This window comes from Portunus trituberculatus, chromosome 43 (assembly GCF_017591435.1).
Source record: "Portunus trituberculatus isolate SZX2019 chromosome 43, ASM1759143v1, whole genome shotgun sequence".
NCBI lineage: Eukaryota > Metazoa > Arthropoda > Malacostraca > Decapoda > Portunidae > Portunus > Portunus trituberculatus.
In genome coordinates this window covers 20,566,690-20,583,728 of record NC_059297.1, presented here as the reverse complement: position 1 = coordinate 20,583,728, position 17,039 = coordinate 20,566,690, and the positions used below count along the sequence as shown (strand labels likewise).

The window sequence follows — 17,039 nt, the reverse complement described above, 5'->3', positions numbered from 1 at the left end:
AAATATAACTTATTTTTGAAAATATACAAAACAGGAGTCAGGAAATAAGTCCCGAAATATAGACCTAAAGAAGGAAAGAAAGATTGGTTTAACGCAAGGTGTGCTAGGGCAAAGGAGAAAAGAGATGGAGCATTGAAAAGGTGGAGGAAAAATAGAAATGCAGTAAATAAGGAAAACTTCAAGACAGCAAGAGGAGAGGAAGGAAGAGGAGAGGAACTATGAAAAGGACATTGTTGAAAAATGCAAGGAGCAACTGAAATTGTTCTACAGATTCATCAATGGGAAAATAAGGCAAAAAGAAACCATAGAAAGGTTAAAAGGAGAGAATGGGATGGTGGAAGACCCAAAAAGTATGCAGAACTGTTAAATAGTAAATTTCAGGAGGTCTTTACTAAGGAATCCAAATTTGAAAGGCCACAGGGTAATAGAGAGACCATCTATATGAAAGAGATTAAAGTAACCAAGCTTGAAATAAAAGAGTTAATGAAGGAACTGGATGAAGAAAAGGCAATGGGACCGGATGAAGTCTCAGGTAGAATATTGAAAGAATATAGGGAAGAACTAGCAAGTCCTATATACAACATCATAAAATGCTCAATAGAAAATGGAACAGTACCAGTAGAATGGAAAAGAGCTGAGGTGGTTCCCATATATAAGAGCGGAAGGAAGGAAGAACCTTTAAATTACAGACCGGTATCACTAACTAGTGTAATATGCAAGATGTGTGAAAGAATAATAAAGAAACAATGGATCGAGTTCCTTGAAGACAACAAATTATTATCAAATAGCCAATTTGGTTTTAGAAAAGGGCAGTCGTGTGTAACAAATTTACTGAGTTTCTATTCTAGAATAGTTGATAGAGTACAAGAGAGAGAGAGGATGGGTTGACTGTATTTATTTGGATTTAAAAAGGCATTTGATAAAGTGCCACATGCAAGATTACTGTGGAAGTTAGAGGAGAAGGGTGGCTTAAAAGGAAGCACATTGAGATGGATGAAAATTATTTGAGGGGGAGAGAAATAAGGACAGTAGTTAAAGATATGAAGTCCAAGTGGAGAGCAGTAGAAAGCGGAGTGCCACAGGGGTCAGTATTGGCACCAATACTTTTCTCATATATATAACGACATGCCAGAAGGAGTGAACAGCTACATAAATCTGTTTTGGATGATGCGAAACTGTGCAGAGTTATAAAGCAAAAGAGGATTGTGAAATACTGCAAGAAGACCTAAATAAGATCTGGGAATGGAGTAAAAGTGGGAGATGGAATTCAATGTGGACAAAAGCCATGTCATGGAAATGGGAAAGAGTGAAAGACGACCAGTGGGAATCTATAAGATGGGAGATGGAGTAGAACTGGAGAAAGTAAAAAAGGAAAAGGATTTGGGAGTGACGATGGAAGAAAATAATCAACCAGTAAGCCATATTGATAGAATTTTCAGAGAGACATATAATTTGCTAAGGAATATTGGAATAGCATTTCACTACATGGACAAAGAAATGATGAAGAAATTGATAAGTACTATAATAAGACCCAGATTGGAATATGCAGGAGTAGTGTGGACCCCCATAAAAAGAAACACATAAGGAAATTGGAGAGACTACAAAAAATGGCTACAAGAATGGTTCCAGAATTTGAAGGGATGACATATGAGGAGAGACTAAAGGCTATGGATCTACCAACCCTGGAACAGAGAAGGGAGAGAGGGGATCTGATACAAGTTTATAAATTGATCAACAGAATGGACCAAGTGGATAATGAGAAACTGATCCTGAGAGAAGAATATGACATTTGAAGCACAAGATCGCATAGTAAAAAGCTGAGGAAGGGAAGATGTCTAAGAGATATTAAAAAATATAGTTTCCCGCAAAGATGTGTTGAGACTTGGAACAGTTTGAGTGAAGAAGTGGTATCAGTAACGTGTGTGCATAGTTTTAAAGAAAAATTGGATAAGTGTAGATATGGAGACGGGGCCACACGAGCATAAAGCCCAGGCCCTGTAAAACTACAACTAGGTAAATACACACTCCATCAAACACTAATGCATCCTGCCACACCCTCACCTCACTTCAAAACATGCAAAAACTTTACCTAAATATAAAATTCACAATAAAAGAACACAAACTTCATACAAAATCCAACCTAAAAAAGTTTTCAAACACACTACACTCCATACACACACATCCTTCCAGCATCTTGCCACACAAATTCAGTATTTTTATGAAATCTTCAGACAGTGGTTCCCAAACTGGGGCTAAATTATCGCCTGGGAGTAGTTTAACAATTTTGGGGGGTAATGGAGGTAACAGGAAAAAGTTAAGAATTCTGTAAATGAAGAAATCCTTGCAGTACCTCCCATTAGGATTAATGTTATCTTGGTCTTTAGTATGCAAAGTTGTAACATAAATAATTATTCTGTGGTTGGTGAGTGTGGCATGTTAACGCTTCAGTACTGGGACATTTTTAGCTTGAGATTTGTGTACCATTAGGCCATTTTATTGACATTAGAGGTATTGACATATAGAGATCAGAAGATTAATGGCCACAGTCTTTCCTATTTTAATCCCTACCTAAGTTTCTGGAGCTGTATAAAATCACCAAATAATAACCACAAGAAATATGGAAATGCATCATCATACTCAAGGGATTAAATAGTAGCATGAAGACAAGGTATCTAAAAGCATGTTGCTTTTACATGATTCCCATAAATGTAGTCAAATTTTTTATAATTTCATTATCATCACAGATGATGCCACTACTGGTAAAATCTAGAGATGTACCGATACCAAAATTTTGGCCGATTCCGATACTGATACCAATACCACCTAATTGGGCCGATACCGATACTACTACCGATACCGATACTACTACTTATAGTGATTACTGCACTGGACACCAGGATGAGTTGGTGGACGGCGAGCGTTATCAGATGGGAGGCTTTGTTTTGGGGGATGCTGTAAGTCCTTCTGAGAACGTTTGTGAAATAGGAGCAATTCTAGAAGCTTTTTGAAGCCATTTGCAAAGGTAAATTACTCAGTAATTGGAATGAATATCTTCTCAGTCTTCTGATTCTTGTCAGTTATTTGAAATTCTTACTTCTTACTCCTTTAGCGACCATTTCGTCTTGTGCATTTTCATTATTAATTTTATTGACGATATTTTGGCGATCAAAATATTTTAAAATTATTAAAATTGTAAAACAGACAAAATATTAGCAAAAGAAACTCATTTTGTTGTGTATGTTTCTCTTTAATTAAATCTGACATCTTTTGATATTAATTCATTACACATTAGTAGACCAATTCAGAAACATGAGCTTTCACCTAATCTTTTCAATTAAATAGAAAAAAGTTTAGTTTATTCTAAATTTCTAGGTTGTGGCTTATTACCACAGAAAACATTATTCTATGACATACAGTAATCACCACAGAAACTTAATACGCCGTATTATATTAATTTGGTATCATCCATATCTTATATCGAATATAACACTAAGTAGTAAATTTCTTTTAGGTATCGGAAGTATCGGCATAAAATAACCCGATACCGATACCGATACCCAAAAATGGGCCGATACCACCGATTCCGATACCGATACCGATGCATCGGTACATCTCTAGTAAAATCTCTTTTGAGTTTCATTGTTCTATCTGACTGCCTATAGGTAGTGTACTTCATTATGGAATGAGAAGAAAGGCAAGCACTTTCCTGTTTCTTACAATATATATTGCATATCGTTTTCTCCTTAATTAGTTGTTTATAAACAAGTCTTGAATGCACTGAGTTTGAATTCCCAAATCAAATTCCATCTACCCTTTACCTTAATGTTAGCTACAAACAGACCATAGGTAATTGGACTATTACAGTGGCACAACAGTAGGTCACAACCATATTAAGGTATTTATTCTATATCAACTAAAACTTTACTACCACAACCATCGGACACCAATTACAGGGAAGTTCCATGCATCTGGATGCCCATAATGAGGAGTATTATTTGCAAAGTCCTTTTCACTCCACTTGAAAACTGGTTGCTGATCATATGTTGGACCATTGACAGCAAGAAATGAAAGTTTCCCTGCCATTTTAAGGTTTGTGACTTTCATGTCTGTTCCCCCATGGGATCTGTGACCCAATGCTCCAAATGGATAGGTCCCATTTTTAGGGTTCAAATCATTTCTGGCAGAAATTGCATTCTCTGCACTATATGGAGGAGTGCAGTTACATCTTGAGAGTTCATCATACTGAAAGTTATTGTATCTCATTAGTTTGATCATAGTACGTAAATTTTTTACAGAACTATGATCTCTCTTGAAAATCAAAGCTCGAGGAGTTTTATCATAGGAAAACCAATCACCAAAACGTTCAACCATGGCTGGAGCTCCACTAAGATTAAATATAGATTTGTAGAATGGAGTATTGTAGCTAGGCCAATATGACTGCTTACGTAGGATATGTGACTGGTCCTTAGCCACAATTATGCCAGGAAGTTGCTCCAAGATCCACAGTGTGTTTTGTCTGAAAACAGATAAGAGATAACATTAACAAAAGAGAGAGAGAGAGAGAGAGAGAGAGAGAGAGAGAGAGAGAGAGAGAGAGAGAGAGAGAGAGAGAGAGAGAGAGAGAGAGAGAGAGAGAGAGAGAGACAGACAGACAGACAGACAGACAGACAGACAGACAGACAGACAGACAGACAGACAGACAGACAGACAGACAGACAGACAGAGAGAGAGAGAGAGAGAGAGAGAGAGAGAGAGAGAGAGAGAGAGAGAGAGAGAGAGAGAGAGAGGGGGATGGGGTTGGAGAAGTGGGTGTGTTGTTACTTTCTGCCAGTGCTTAGGACACAATTTGCCCATTATGTCCTCTAGAAGAAAATCTAGTCCACTTCAAACTAAGTTACCCTCAGTAACAGTTAAAAGAAAAAAGAAGAAATTGTAGACCTCCAAAGACCAGTAAATGAAGAAAAAAAATCAAGTGATTACAGAATTTTATTTTGTTTTTGTCGTCTGCTCTTCATCAACTCAGGCTCTCTCTCTCTCTCTCTCTCTCTCTCTCTCTCTCTCTCTCTCTCTATCAGTGTGGCAGTGTCATTATCCTTGCTTGCCCAACAACATTCAAATAAAAAGGCATAACTAACAATTCACACCGGCAGGTCACGGGTCCAAACAGTGTAGGACCCAAATTCACCCTAAGTGTAGCTCCTGTGACCCTACAGCCTAGCAGTCACAGTTCTTCACCTTATTACAAGTTTTGTAAATCAAAGATCAACAAAACGAGTTACAATCTAGCATGCAAGGGGTAGACAAGCACAGCCCTTTTTTGGCTTGTTAATCATATGTGTATTCATCCACATGGCCACATGGGAACTATGGATTCGTAGAAAAACTACCATTATGGTCCAAAAAATTTGGTATCTGACCAGTCTGTAGCAAGACTGCATATGTAAGGTGCGTGTAGAGGTATTCCCATTCAGCACTTGATAACATTTCCTTGTGCAAATGCCACATTTAGGATGGAGAAAGACTTCTATAGAGCCATCTGGCAGCTGAGCTTCACAAATACCCCATTTGCTTATTATGCCATCTCGAAGAAAACTACCCCACTTCATATTAAATTACCTTCAGTTAAAGAAAATAAGAAATGAAACTGTAGACCTCAAAAGACCGGTAAATGATGACAAAAATCAAGTGATTGGGGAATTTTTTGGGGAAAGAAAACCAGTGTTGGGAAAAAAAAATCCGCTGGTTGCCAGGCCCTGTTGAGAGGAAAGTAGGAGAAAGAAAAAACAAAAAAATCTAAAAGGAGGGTCCAGTTAACGTAAGAGGTGTCTTGACACTCCTCTTTTGAAAGAGTTTAAGTCATAGGCAGGTGGAAATACAGACACAGGTAGAGAGTTCCAGAGTTTACCAGTGTAGGGAATGAAGGAGTGAAGATACTGGTTAACTCTTGCATTAGGAAGATGGACAGAATAGGGATGAGAAGAAGTAGAGAGTCTTGTGCAGCGAGGCCGCAGGAGGGGAAGGCAAGCAGTTAGCAAGTTCAGAAGAGCAGACAGCATGAAAACAGCGGTAGAAGACAGATAAAGATGCAACATTGCGGCGGTGACTTAAAGAATCAAGACAGTCAGTTAGAGGAGAAGAGTTGAAAGAGATTAAAGAAAAGTTATATCAATTATAAAAGTATAGAGAAAAGAAACTGAAAAGGAACTAAAGAGAAAACATGTCAACAAGGATACTTAATAGACACTACAGCAAGTAGTGTCTATAAAGTATCCTATAAAGCAGTGTTGTCCAAACTGGGGTCCGCGTACCCCCACGGGTACGTAGCATAGATCAAAGTGCGTGACAAGGCGATGAAAACACACACACACACTCACACACACCAGAAACTTCCATTTTCTATGAAAGCACTGGGAGGGGGATGGACGGACACCCAGTAATTGTTCGGGAACTGTACGCGTACGAGAGCAGTGTTGACAGCTGAGGAGCCACTCACTGTTGTTCAGTTTTGTCTTAGGCGTCAAAGTGTGAGTGTTTGTTTTTGAAAGTGACGTACTAGCTTATAGACGCAGTTGCTCGTTAACAGCAATAATGGATAGATGGCTAAAACGTGACAGCTGCTGCAGCCTCAGTGGTGACGCAGATGAAGGTAATCAAACAGATGCACAAAAAAAAAGAAGACAGATCTTCCTAAAAATCGGCAGTACAAGGAAGATTATGTGCTTTTGGGATATACTGCTAAGACTTCTGATCCTCGGGAATCTTTGTGCTTCTTTTGTGGGGAGAGGTTGGCCAACAGTAGTATGAAACCAGCTCACCTCCAGCGTCACCAGAAAACAAAACACCAGTGTCATGTTGGTTAACCGGCAGAATTCTTCAAAAGAAAGCTTCAGAAAGCCACCACAACTTCAGACAAGGTTCTGAAAGCATCTTTAGCTGTATCTCTATTAACTCCTAAAGCCAAAGAGCCATTCAGTATTGCTGAAGAACTTATTTTGCCAGCTGTAGGTATGATGGCTGAAATAATGCTGAATCAAAAGACAGCTGACCAACTAAAAACACTTCCTTTATCACACAAAACTGTCTCTCGCAGGGGAAGTGAAATAAATGCTGATATTCAGGATCAAGTTGTGAATAAACTGAAGGCAAGCCAGTCATTTTCTCTCCAAGTTGATGAATCAACTGACATCAGTGGGCAAGCTCAACTTGTCTCATTTGTGAGATATATTGATGAAGATGATATCAAGGAACACATAGTTTTGTAAAACAAATTGGAAGAGAACATCAAGGGAAGCTTTTTTTCAATGTCATTAATCGGTTCTTCATTGAACAAGGGCTTAGCTGGAAATCTTGCATGAGTATGTGTACAGATGTTGCCGTATCAATGACTGGTAAGGTGAAGGGACTGGTGGCAAGGATTAAACAAGAAAAATCCTGATGTTGAGTGGACTCATTGTATCATTCACAGAGAATTTTTAGTACCAAAGACAATGAGTTCACAATTGCACGAGATTCTGAATGACGCCGTCAAAGCAATCAACTTTATAAAGTCAAGGCCACTTAATACTTGTCTGTTTCACAGATTGTGTGAAAGCATGGGGTCAGAGCACACAGAACTATTACACAGATGTGCACTGGCTGTCTCGTGGGAGGATACTCGCCAGATTGTTTGAGTTGTGAGATAAGGTAGCTTCATTCTTATCAGAACAGGGGGTCTCTTCTTGCCACATTTTTTTTTAAACTACTCGGCTTGCACAACTGGCATATCTATCAGACATATTCAACAAACTGAAAGAGTTAGATATGTCTCTGCAAGGTAAGGACACAAACATTCTCAACCTGTATGACAAAGATGCTGGTTTTCAAAAAAATTAGGGCTATGAAAGGAGACATGCTCAGGAGGGATATTTTACGTGTTTTCCTCTGTCAGATGCCTACTTTCCCGATAACATTATGAGAAAGCCACTGTGAAACCAGTCATTGTGGAACATATGTCCAACTTCATCAGTACTTTTAAGTCTTACATTCCTGACATACATGAACAATCAGCACAGCTGGACTGGATTACAAATCCAATCCTCTTGTCTGGACAAGAGAAAATGCTTCCTATTTGCCTTCAGGAAACACTGATAGAAGTGTGTGCGGACCGTGGCCTAAAACTGTTATTTGAGAGATCAAATGTCACTTGCTTCTGGAGCTCTGTGAAGAAGGAGCAGCCAGACTTAGGAAAAATTGCCTTCGAAAAACTTCTTCCCTTTGGATCTACTTACCTTTGTGAGGCGTCTTTATCCGCAATAAGTGTTATCAAATCAAAACAGAGAAACAAATTGAATGTCAACCTGAAACAAAGCCTGATCATTGCAGTAGACTCAATACAGCCAAGCTGTAAGTAATTTTCATGCATTTTGTTTCTAAATAATTCTTTATATTTTAGCATTAAAGTTTTAATTTTATTGACCAGCACTCCTATTATGCACTCTTTTCATATTTGATATGTTATTTGCATTATGCTAAATGTAACTGAGTTTAATCAGCCATTACGGGGGTACGTAACAGTAGAAGGCGGCAATAAAGAGTACAATAGGTAAAAATGTTTGGACAGCACTGCTATAAAGGGATCCTCGTGATTCGACTGTTCACAGTTCAAATCATTGCCAATCCTCAAGGCTCGACCAACTGACTCACCAATTCGACATTCCTATCTCACGTGCCACCCACCCGGTCAAATCTGCAGCCACCTCAAAATCGCCGCAAACCCGCCAGGCGGAAGTGTAAACCGACGACACTACCCTGTGGCGTCGCTTAAGGCAGTGTCACACTAGCACTTTTCCGTCAACTTTCTAAAGACTGTCAACTTTTGTCGACACTAGTTGTCACACACAAGCTTGCTTCCGCCTTTGTCGCGTTTGTCAACTGTAAACAAACATGACGGCCCCTTCACCCCCAGCAAGCTGTAGCTATTTTTGGCTTTTAATGCTCTCTATGAGAAACTCTTCAGATAGCTTTGTCCACTCATAAACAACAGAGCTGCTCATCTTGGCCACTTGTTCCTTGGAAGCTTTACCTTAGAACGTCGCAGTCCCAGAGAAATGTAAACAAATCACTGAACTACTTTTCACTGGTAGGCTAGGACAAAAAATATATATATACAAATATATTTACATCTACTTAACAAGATTCTATTGATTTGAGATTATAGCATCATTCCAATTAACAAGAAAATTAATTTTATTATAAAAGTGTTAATTAGAAACCAAAGATCTTAATTTGACTAAAAAATTGACGCTAGAAGAAAACCATGCGTTTCATCTGACTCAAGACGACAGAAAGCCACCTCCAGCCCCACCCCTAAGAAGCACAATTTCCTACCTTTCAAAGATAAGCTTGAGTTTATAAGAAAGTGTGAGGCAGGTATAGCTCACAGTGTCATTGCAGTGCAAACAGGTGTCCCTAGATCAACAGTATCAACAATTTGGAAGAACAGTGACAAGTACCGCAAGACCACTGCAAGTGTTTTTATTTCCAAAAATGTACTGTACAGCACCTTAATGTGTTTAAAAAAAAAAGTTAGATATAAACGAAGCCTTTAATAGAACTGATTTAGTCTAAGTTAGTGTTTTTTTAGTGGTTATAGTGATATTTTGAGAGGGTCTAGACTGGAGGTTAGTCCCTATCCCCCCTAATTCTTAAGTATCTTATGGAAAAAATTGCTTCACGATTTGAATAAATGCTGATTCGACCGATGAAAAACTGCCCTAACCCTGTCAAATTGCGAGGATCCCCTTAGTGCTTGCTAGAGGTGTGCTGTTGCAGCACCATCACTTTAACAAAATCTCTCTCTCTCTCTCTCTCTCTCTCTCTCTCTCTCTCTCTCTCTCTCTCTCTCTCTCTCTCTCTCTCTCTCTCTCTCTCTCTCTCTCTCTCTCTCTCTCTCTCTCTCTCTCTCTCTCTCTCTCCCTCCCTCTCCCTCTCCCTCCCTCTCCCTCTCCCTCTCTCTCTCTGCTAGCCTCTCCCACCCAGTGTGGCAGTATCATTAACCTCACTTGCCCAAAAACATTTTAACAGAAATGCTTAACTAGATATTCACACCGGCAGACCAATGGTTCAACCAACCCAGGGCCGCAATTCACCATAAGGGTCACTCAGGTCACGAGCAAGTAGTCACAGCTCTCCACCTTATTAAAAGTTTTGCAAATCATACAGAAACCAAAGTCACATTGGTATCCAGCATGCAAGAGTAGGTAAACATGAACCTTTTTGGCTTTTATCATTTTATATGTGTATTCATCCACACAGCCATGTGGAAACAATGAATTCATGGGGGGAGGGGGGGAAAATTGCTACTGTTTATTATCCAACCAGTCCATTATTGAGTGAAATCTGTTACCATAAAGTTCGTTATCACAACGTACCACTCTATTTTACACCATGTACTTGGCCAGTATTCCATGTACTTCACACAATATGCCTGACCAGTATTCTACATACTTCACACCATATGCTTGGCCAGTATTCTACAAACTTCATACCAGACACTCCATATCTCCAATGCTTCAAAATATTATATTATTATCCCATGGTTGTACCAATTGGTCTTGTTCTCATTTATTAATGGACCACTAATGCTGCTCTAAAAGTTCCTATGGCCAGTGGTCATTCTTAATGGCAGAATCTGTAATACAACCTGGCTATTTTTCAATCACAAAACATTACTTTCAATCCCTATAATGGAAAATATGGTATCATGAAACTAGAAAACAAAAAAATTGTCATTATCCTGTTGATAGCAAACCTAAGTTCATAATAACTACCTTAGGTTTAAAAGCCTTAGACACTACAAAGAAAATTTTACCTGATATTCTTTCGTGGTTTGAAGAGCTTATAATCAACAACCATCCACTGGTTGTTGTAAGTTCCACTGTTGTGCATTGAGAAGAAATTAGACCAGCTCTTGCCATCAATGCCAAGACGATTTGCAACAATTGTACGAATCCATTCCTGCAACTGTAATTTAAAATGTGCATTAAAAATCCATCTACCTATATTTACCGTATTTGTTGGCTCATAAGACGCATGGGCTCATAAGAAGCACCCAGTTTTGGCAGGCATTGAAAAAAATAAATAAATAAAAATACATGAGTAGATTTAAGCTCTGAATATGAATTGAAGGATTTCACTTGACATTGAAGACTCTCACATGCATTTCAATCATTATTAGATCCCATTTAAAACTTCAATATTTGCTAGTAGCCTACATACCAATCTTGTTGCGAGATGTAAACACGTACATGGCATATGGCGTTAGCACTGACAGTGAGACTACAGGCCTAATATCATAATTTTTCTATTTTTAGCAGGGGTTTTTTTACATGTATGTAAGGTAAGAATGTTAAGATAGGTGCAATTCTGATTGTATGAAAGTGTGTCTTACCTCAAGGAGTAACAGCGTCACACTAAAAAACTTAGTGAGTCTTGCTCATGTCAAGATTAAGATTGCAGATTGTGTGTTTTGTTTTGGTTTGGGTGGTGTATGGAAACAAAACAATCTTGCTGGGGTGATGGTTTGCAAGCAGTTGAAAGTGGTAATAAAAAATTGAAAGAAAAGTGTCTTGAAAGGGGAAAATTGACCAACAGCAACAAATGTTATCAAACAAACAGGCCCACTGATATGCTAGTCCCCCCTGAATGGGTCAAGAGAGTTAGCCAAAAGAATGGGATAAATGTCTTGAAACCCTCTTAAATTAATTCAATTCATAGGTAGATGGAGATACAGAAGCAGGTAGGGAATTCCAGAGTGTACCAGAGAAAGGGATGAATGATTCAGAGTGCTGGTTAATTCTTGCATTAGAGAAGTAGACAAAATCAGGGTGAGAAAAAGAAGAAAGTCTTGTGCAGCAAGGTCATGGGAGGAGGGGAGGCATGCAGTTAGCAAAATCAGAGGAGCAGTTGGAATGAAAATAGCAGTAGAAGATAGTACGAGTAAAAGATCCAACACTGTGACAGTAAGAAAGAGGCTGAAGACAGTCAGTTAGAGGGAGTTCATAAGATGAAAAGCTTTTGATTCCAACTTATCCAAGAGAGCAGTATGAGTGGATCTTCCCATACATGTGAAAAATACTCCATACATGGTAGATAAGGCCCCTGTACAGAGTAAAGGTTGGGGGAGGTGAGAAAAACAGGCAGAGATGATGCAGAACAGCCAACTTCAAAGAAGCTGTTTTAGCAAGAGACAAGATGTTAAGTTTCCAGTTAACTAAAAGATAGATCAAGGCTATTTAGTGTAGAAGAGAAGGACAGTTGAGTGTCATTGAAGAGGGGATAGTTGTCTAGATTATGTTAATTTTACATAGGAATTAGTTTTTGAGGCATTGAACAATGCTAAGTTTTCTCTGCCCCATCAGAAATTTTAGAGAGATCAATAGTTAGGTATTCTGTGGCATCCCTGTGTGATCTGTTTACTTTCTGAAGGGATGGTTGTCTCTGAATGGACATGGAAAAATGTAGAGTGGTATCATCAGCATTTGAGTTGATCAGACAAAAAGATTGGATTAAAAGATCATTGATGTGAATAATATGAATAGAGTGGATGACAGCACAGAATCCTGAGGAACACCACTGTTAATTTATTTAGAAGAACACTAGCTGTCTACCACAGGAGCAATAGATCAGTCAGAGAGAAAACTTGACATGAAGTTACAAAGAGAAGGATAGAACCATTAGGAGGGTGGTTTGGATATCAAAGCTTTGAACCAGATTCTATTGAAAGTTTTTGATATGTCTACAGTGACAGCTAAAGTTTCACCAAAATCTCTAAAAGAGGATGATGAAGACTCAGTAAAAAAAGCAAGATCTTAAAGAATTTTGCTGTTAAGGCCTGATTAAGCAGGAAGTTAAGGCAATAGGATGGTAATCCGAGGGTTTAGAATTGTCAACACTTAGGAATAAGGTGAACTTATAGCAAGAAGAAATTGCAAATGTTGATACACAGAATTAAAAGAGTCTGACTAGACAAGGTGTATGTACAGAAGCACAGATCTGGAAAACAATAGAAGCCAACCCATGAGATCCAAGTGCATGGAAAACATCACTGAAGGATTTTAGTAGGTGTGTGTGTGTGTGTGTGTGTGTGTGTGTGTGTGTGTGTGTGTGTGTGTGTGTGTGTGTGTGTGTGTGTGTGTGTGTGTGTGTGTGTGTGTGTGTGTGTGTGTGTGTGTGTGTGTGTGTGTGTGTGTGTGTGTGTGTGTGTATTTACCTAATTGTATTTACCTAATTGTAACATACGGGAAAAGAGCTATGCTCGTACTGTCCCGTCTCCATATCTACTAATGTCCAGCTTTTTCTTAAAATCATGAATATTCCTTGCGTTGACCACTTCCACGTCTAAACTATTCCATGCTTCCACCCTTCTATGAGGAAGCTATATTTTTCACATCTCTCCTATAAGTGGCCATTTTAGTTTTTCCCATGCCCTCTCGACATTCTTTCATTCCACATACACAGATCTTCCCTATCCATTTTTCCATGCCAATCATCACTCTGTATATTGCTATCAGGTCTCCCTTTCTCTTCTGTTTTCCAGGGTCGGAAGTTGCATTCTGTTCAGTCTGTCTTCATAAGTCAAATCTCTTAAGTCAGGCACCATTTTTGTTGCAGCCCTCTGTACTTTCTCTAGTTTCCTTATGTGTTTCTTTAAGTTCGGAGCCCACTGTATTGTTGCATATTCAAGCCTTGGTCTTATCATTGCAGTAATTATTTTCTTCATCATTTCTTCATCTAAATATCTGACGCCACTCTTATGTTCCTCAATAAGTTCAATACTTCTCCAATTATTTTGTTTATATGTCTCTCTGGCGATAGGTCATTGGTAATTGTCACCCCAAGGTCTTTTTCTTCATGACTGGTTTTTATGTCTTCATTTCCTATCTTGTACATACTCCTGATTCTTCTTTCACTCTTGCCAAACTCTAATTTCTTGCATTCTCTAGTTTCCTTATGTGTTTCTTTAAGTTCGGAGCCCACTGTATTGTTGCATATTCAAGCCTTGGTCTTATCATTGCAGTAATTATTTTCTTCATCATTTCTTCATCTAAATATACGAACGCCACTCTTATGTTCCTCAATAAGTTCAATACTTCTCCAATTATTTTGTTTATATGTCTCTCTGGTGATAGGTCATTGGTAATTGTCACCCCAAGGTCTTTTCTTCATGACTGGTTTTATGTCTTCATTTCCTATCTTGTACATACTCCTGATTCTTCTTTCACTCTTGCCAAACTCTAATTTCTTGCATTTTGTCGTGTTGAACTCCATTTGCCATGTACAGCTCCATTTCCATATTCTGTCCAAGTCTTCCTGGAGTAGTTCGCAATCTTTGTCACATCTCACTTTTCTTAACAATTTTGCATCGTCTGCAAATAGGCTCACATAACTGGACACCCCATCCACCATGTCATTTATGTAGACTGCAAACATTACTGGTGCCAACACTGATCCCTGTGGAACTCCACTCTCCACCAAGCCCCATTCTGATGGTCTGTCCTTAATTATTGTTCTCATTTCTCTTCCTACCAAAAGTCTTCCATCCATTTTAGTAAACTGCCATGCACTCCTCCTACCATTTCAAGTTTCCAGATCAGTCTCTGGTGTGGTACCTTATCAAAGGCCTTTTTTAAATCCAGATATATTCCATCAGCCCAACCATCTCTTTCCTGTATTACATCTATCACCCTCGAATAGTAACATATCAGGTTTGTCGTGCATGAACGCCCTTTTCTAAAACCAAATTGACACTCACAAAGCATGTCATTTTTCTCCAAGAAGTCTGTCCATCTATTCTTCACCACCCTCTCACACATCTTAGCTACCACACTTGTAAGTGACACTGGTCTATAGGTGTGTGTGTGTGTGTGTGTGTGTGTGTGTGTGTGTGTGTGTGTGTGTGTGTGTGTGTGTGTGTGTGTGTGTGTGTGTGTGTGTGTGTGTGTGTGTGTGTGTGTGTATTTACCTAATTGTATTTACCTAATTGTAACATACGGGAAAAGAGCTATGCTCGTGTTGTCCCGTCTCCATATCTATTAATGTCCAGCTTTTCTTAAAATCATGAATATTCCTTGCGTTGACCACTTCCACGTCTAAACTATTCCATGCTTCCACCCTTCTATGAGGAAGCTATATTTTTCACATCTCTCCTATAAGTGGCCATTTTAGTTTTTCCCATGCCCTCTCGACATTCTTCCATTCCACATACACAGATCTTCCCTATCCATTTTTCCATGCCAATCATCACTCTGTATATTGCTATCAGGTCTCCCCTTTCTCTTCTGTTTTCCAGGGTTGGAAGTTGCATTCTTTTCAGTCTGTCTTCATAAGTCAAATCTCTTAAGTCAGGCACCATTTTCGTTGCAGCCCTCTGTACTTTCTCTAGTTTCCTTATGTGTTTCTTTAAGTTCGGAGCCCACTGTATTGTTGCATATTCAAGCCTCGGTCTTATCATTGCAGTAATTATTTTCTTCATCATTTCTTCATCTAGATATCTGACGCCACTCTTATGTTCCTCAATAAGTTCAATACTTCTCCAATTATTTTGTTTATATGTCTCTCTGGCGATAGGTCATTGGTAATTGTCACCCCAAGGTCTTTTTCTTCATGACTGGTTTTATGTCTTCATTTCCTATCTTGTACATACTCCTGATTCTTCTTTCACTCTTGCCAAACTCTATTTTCTTGCATTTTGTCGTGTTGAACTCCATTTGCCATGTACAGCTCCATTTCCATATTCTGTCCAAGTCTTCCTGGAGTAGTTCGCAATCTTTGTCACATCTCACTTTTCTTAACAATTTTGCATCGTCTGCAAATAGGCTCACATAACTGGACACCCCATCCACCATGTCATTTATGTAGACTGCGAACATTACTGGTGCCAACACTGATCCCTGTGGAACTCCACTCTCCACCAATCCCCATTCTGATGGTCTGTCCTTAATTATTGTTCTCATTTCTCTTCCTACCAAAAGTCTTCCATCCATTTTAGTAAACTGCCATGCACTCCTCCTACCATTTCAAGTTTCCAGATCAGTCTCTGGTGTGGTACCTTATCAAAGGCCTTTTTTAAATCCAGATATATTCCATCAGCCCAACCATCTCTTTCCTGTATTACATCTATCACCCTCGAATAGTAACATATCAGGTTTGTCGTGCATGAACGCCCTTTCCTAAAACCAAATTGACACTCACAAAGTATGTCATTTTCTCCAAGAAGTCTGTCCATCTATTCTTCACCACCCTCTCACACATCTTAGCTACCACACTTGTAAGTGACACTGGTCTATAGTTCAATGGGTCTCTCTTGTTACCTGATTTATAGATTGGGACAATGTTAGCTCTTTTCCAGTCTTGGGGCACTACACCTTCCCTTAATGAGGCATCAATTACTTCACAAACTTTTTCTGCCAATTGCTCCTGCATTCTCTTAAAATCCATCCTGATACCCCATCAGGTCCCACAGCTTTTCTCACTTCTAAACTCCCCATCATGTTCTTGATCTCCTCCACAGTTACTTGAAACTCCTTCATAATCCCTTTCTGTTCCATTACCAGTGGTTTGTCAAAAGCAGTCTCCTTTGTGAATACCTTCCGAAAGCATCCATTCATAGCCTCTGCCATTTCCTGGGATCTTCACTGCATACTCCATTTACTTCTAAACTTTCAATACTTTCTCTATTTTTGATGTTGTTGTTCACATGTCTGTAAAAAGCCTTGGTTGGTCTTTACATTTATCAATTATATCCTTTTCTTGTTTCTTTCTTTCTTCTCTTCTAATCAACACATATTCATTTCTTGCTCTTTTGTAACTTTCCCACTGCTTAATCCGTCTTTTCCTTCTCCACCTCTTCCATGCATCCTCTTTTCTTGTTCTAGCCTTTTCACATCTATCGTTAAACCAGTCCTGCTTTCCAACTTCTCTATGTTGTCTTATTGGTACAAATTTTTTCTCACCTTCTTTGTATATTTTTATAAATTCCTTCCACTTTTCATTTGCTCCCT

The 17,039-nt window shown here is 38.9% G+C and overlaps 1 protein-coding gene across 2 annotated transcripts in view; it reads right to left on the bottom strand.

Annotated features, from left to right (window-relative positions):
* Window positions 1-3,421: 3,421 nt before the first annotated feature.
* LOC123518332 (putative phospholipase B-like 2) overlaps window positions 3,422-17,039 on the bottom strand; it is a 39,395-nt gene continuing 25,777 nt past the window's right edge. For both annotated transcript variants that reach the window (XM_045279095.1, XM_045279094.1), the window contains exons 8-9: window positions 10,850-11,001; window positions 3,422-4,516 (exon numbers count right to left, since the gene is read on the bottom strand). In XM_045279095.1, coding sequence (XP_045135030.1) covers window positions 3,925-4,516; window positions 10,850-11,001 — 744 coding nt within the window. In that variant the 3' untranslated portion in view covers window positions 3,422-3,924. The remainder of the gene's footprint in view (window positions 4,517-10,849; window positions 11,002-17,039) is intronic.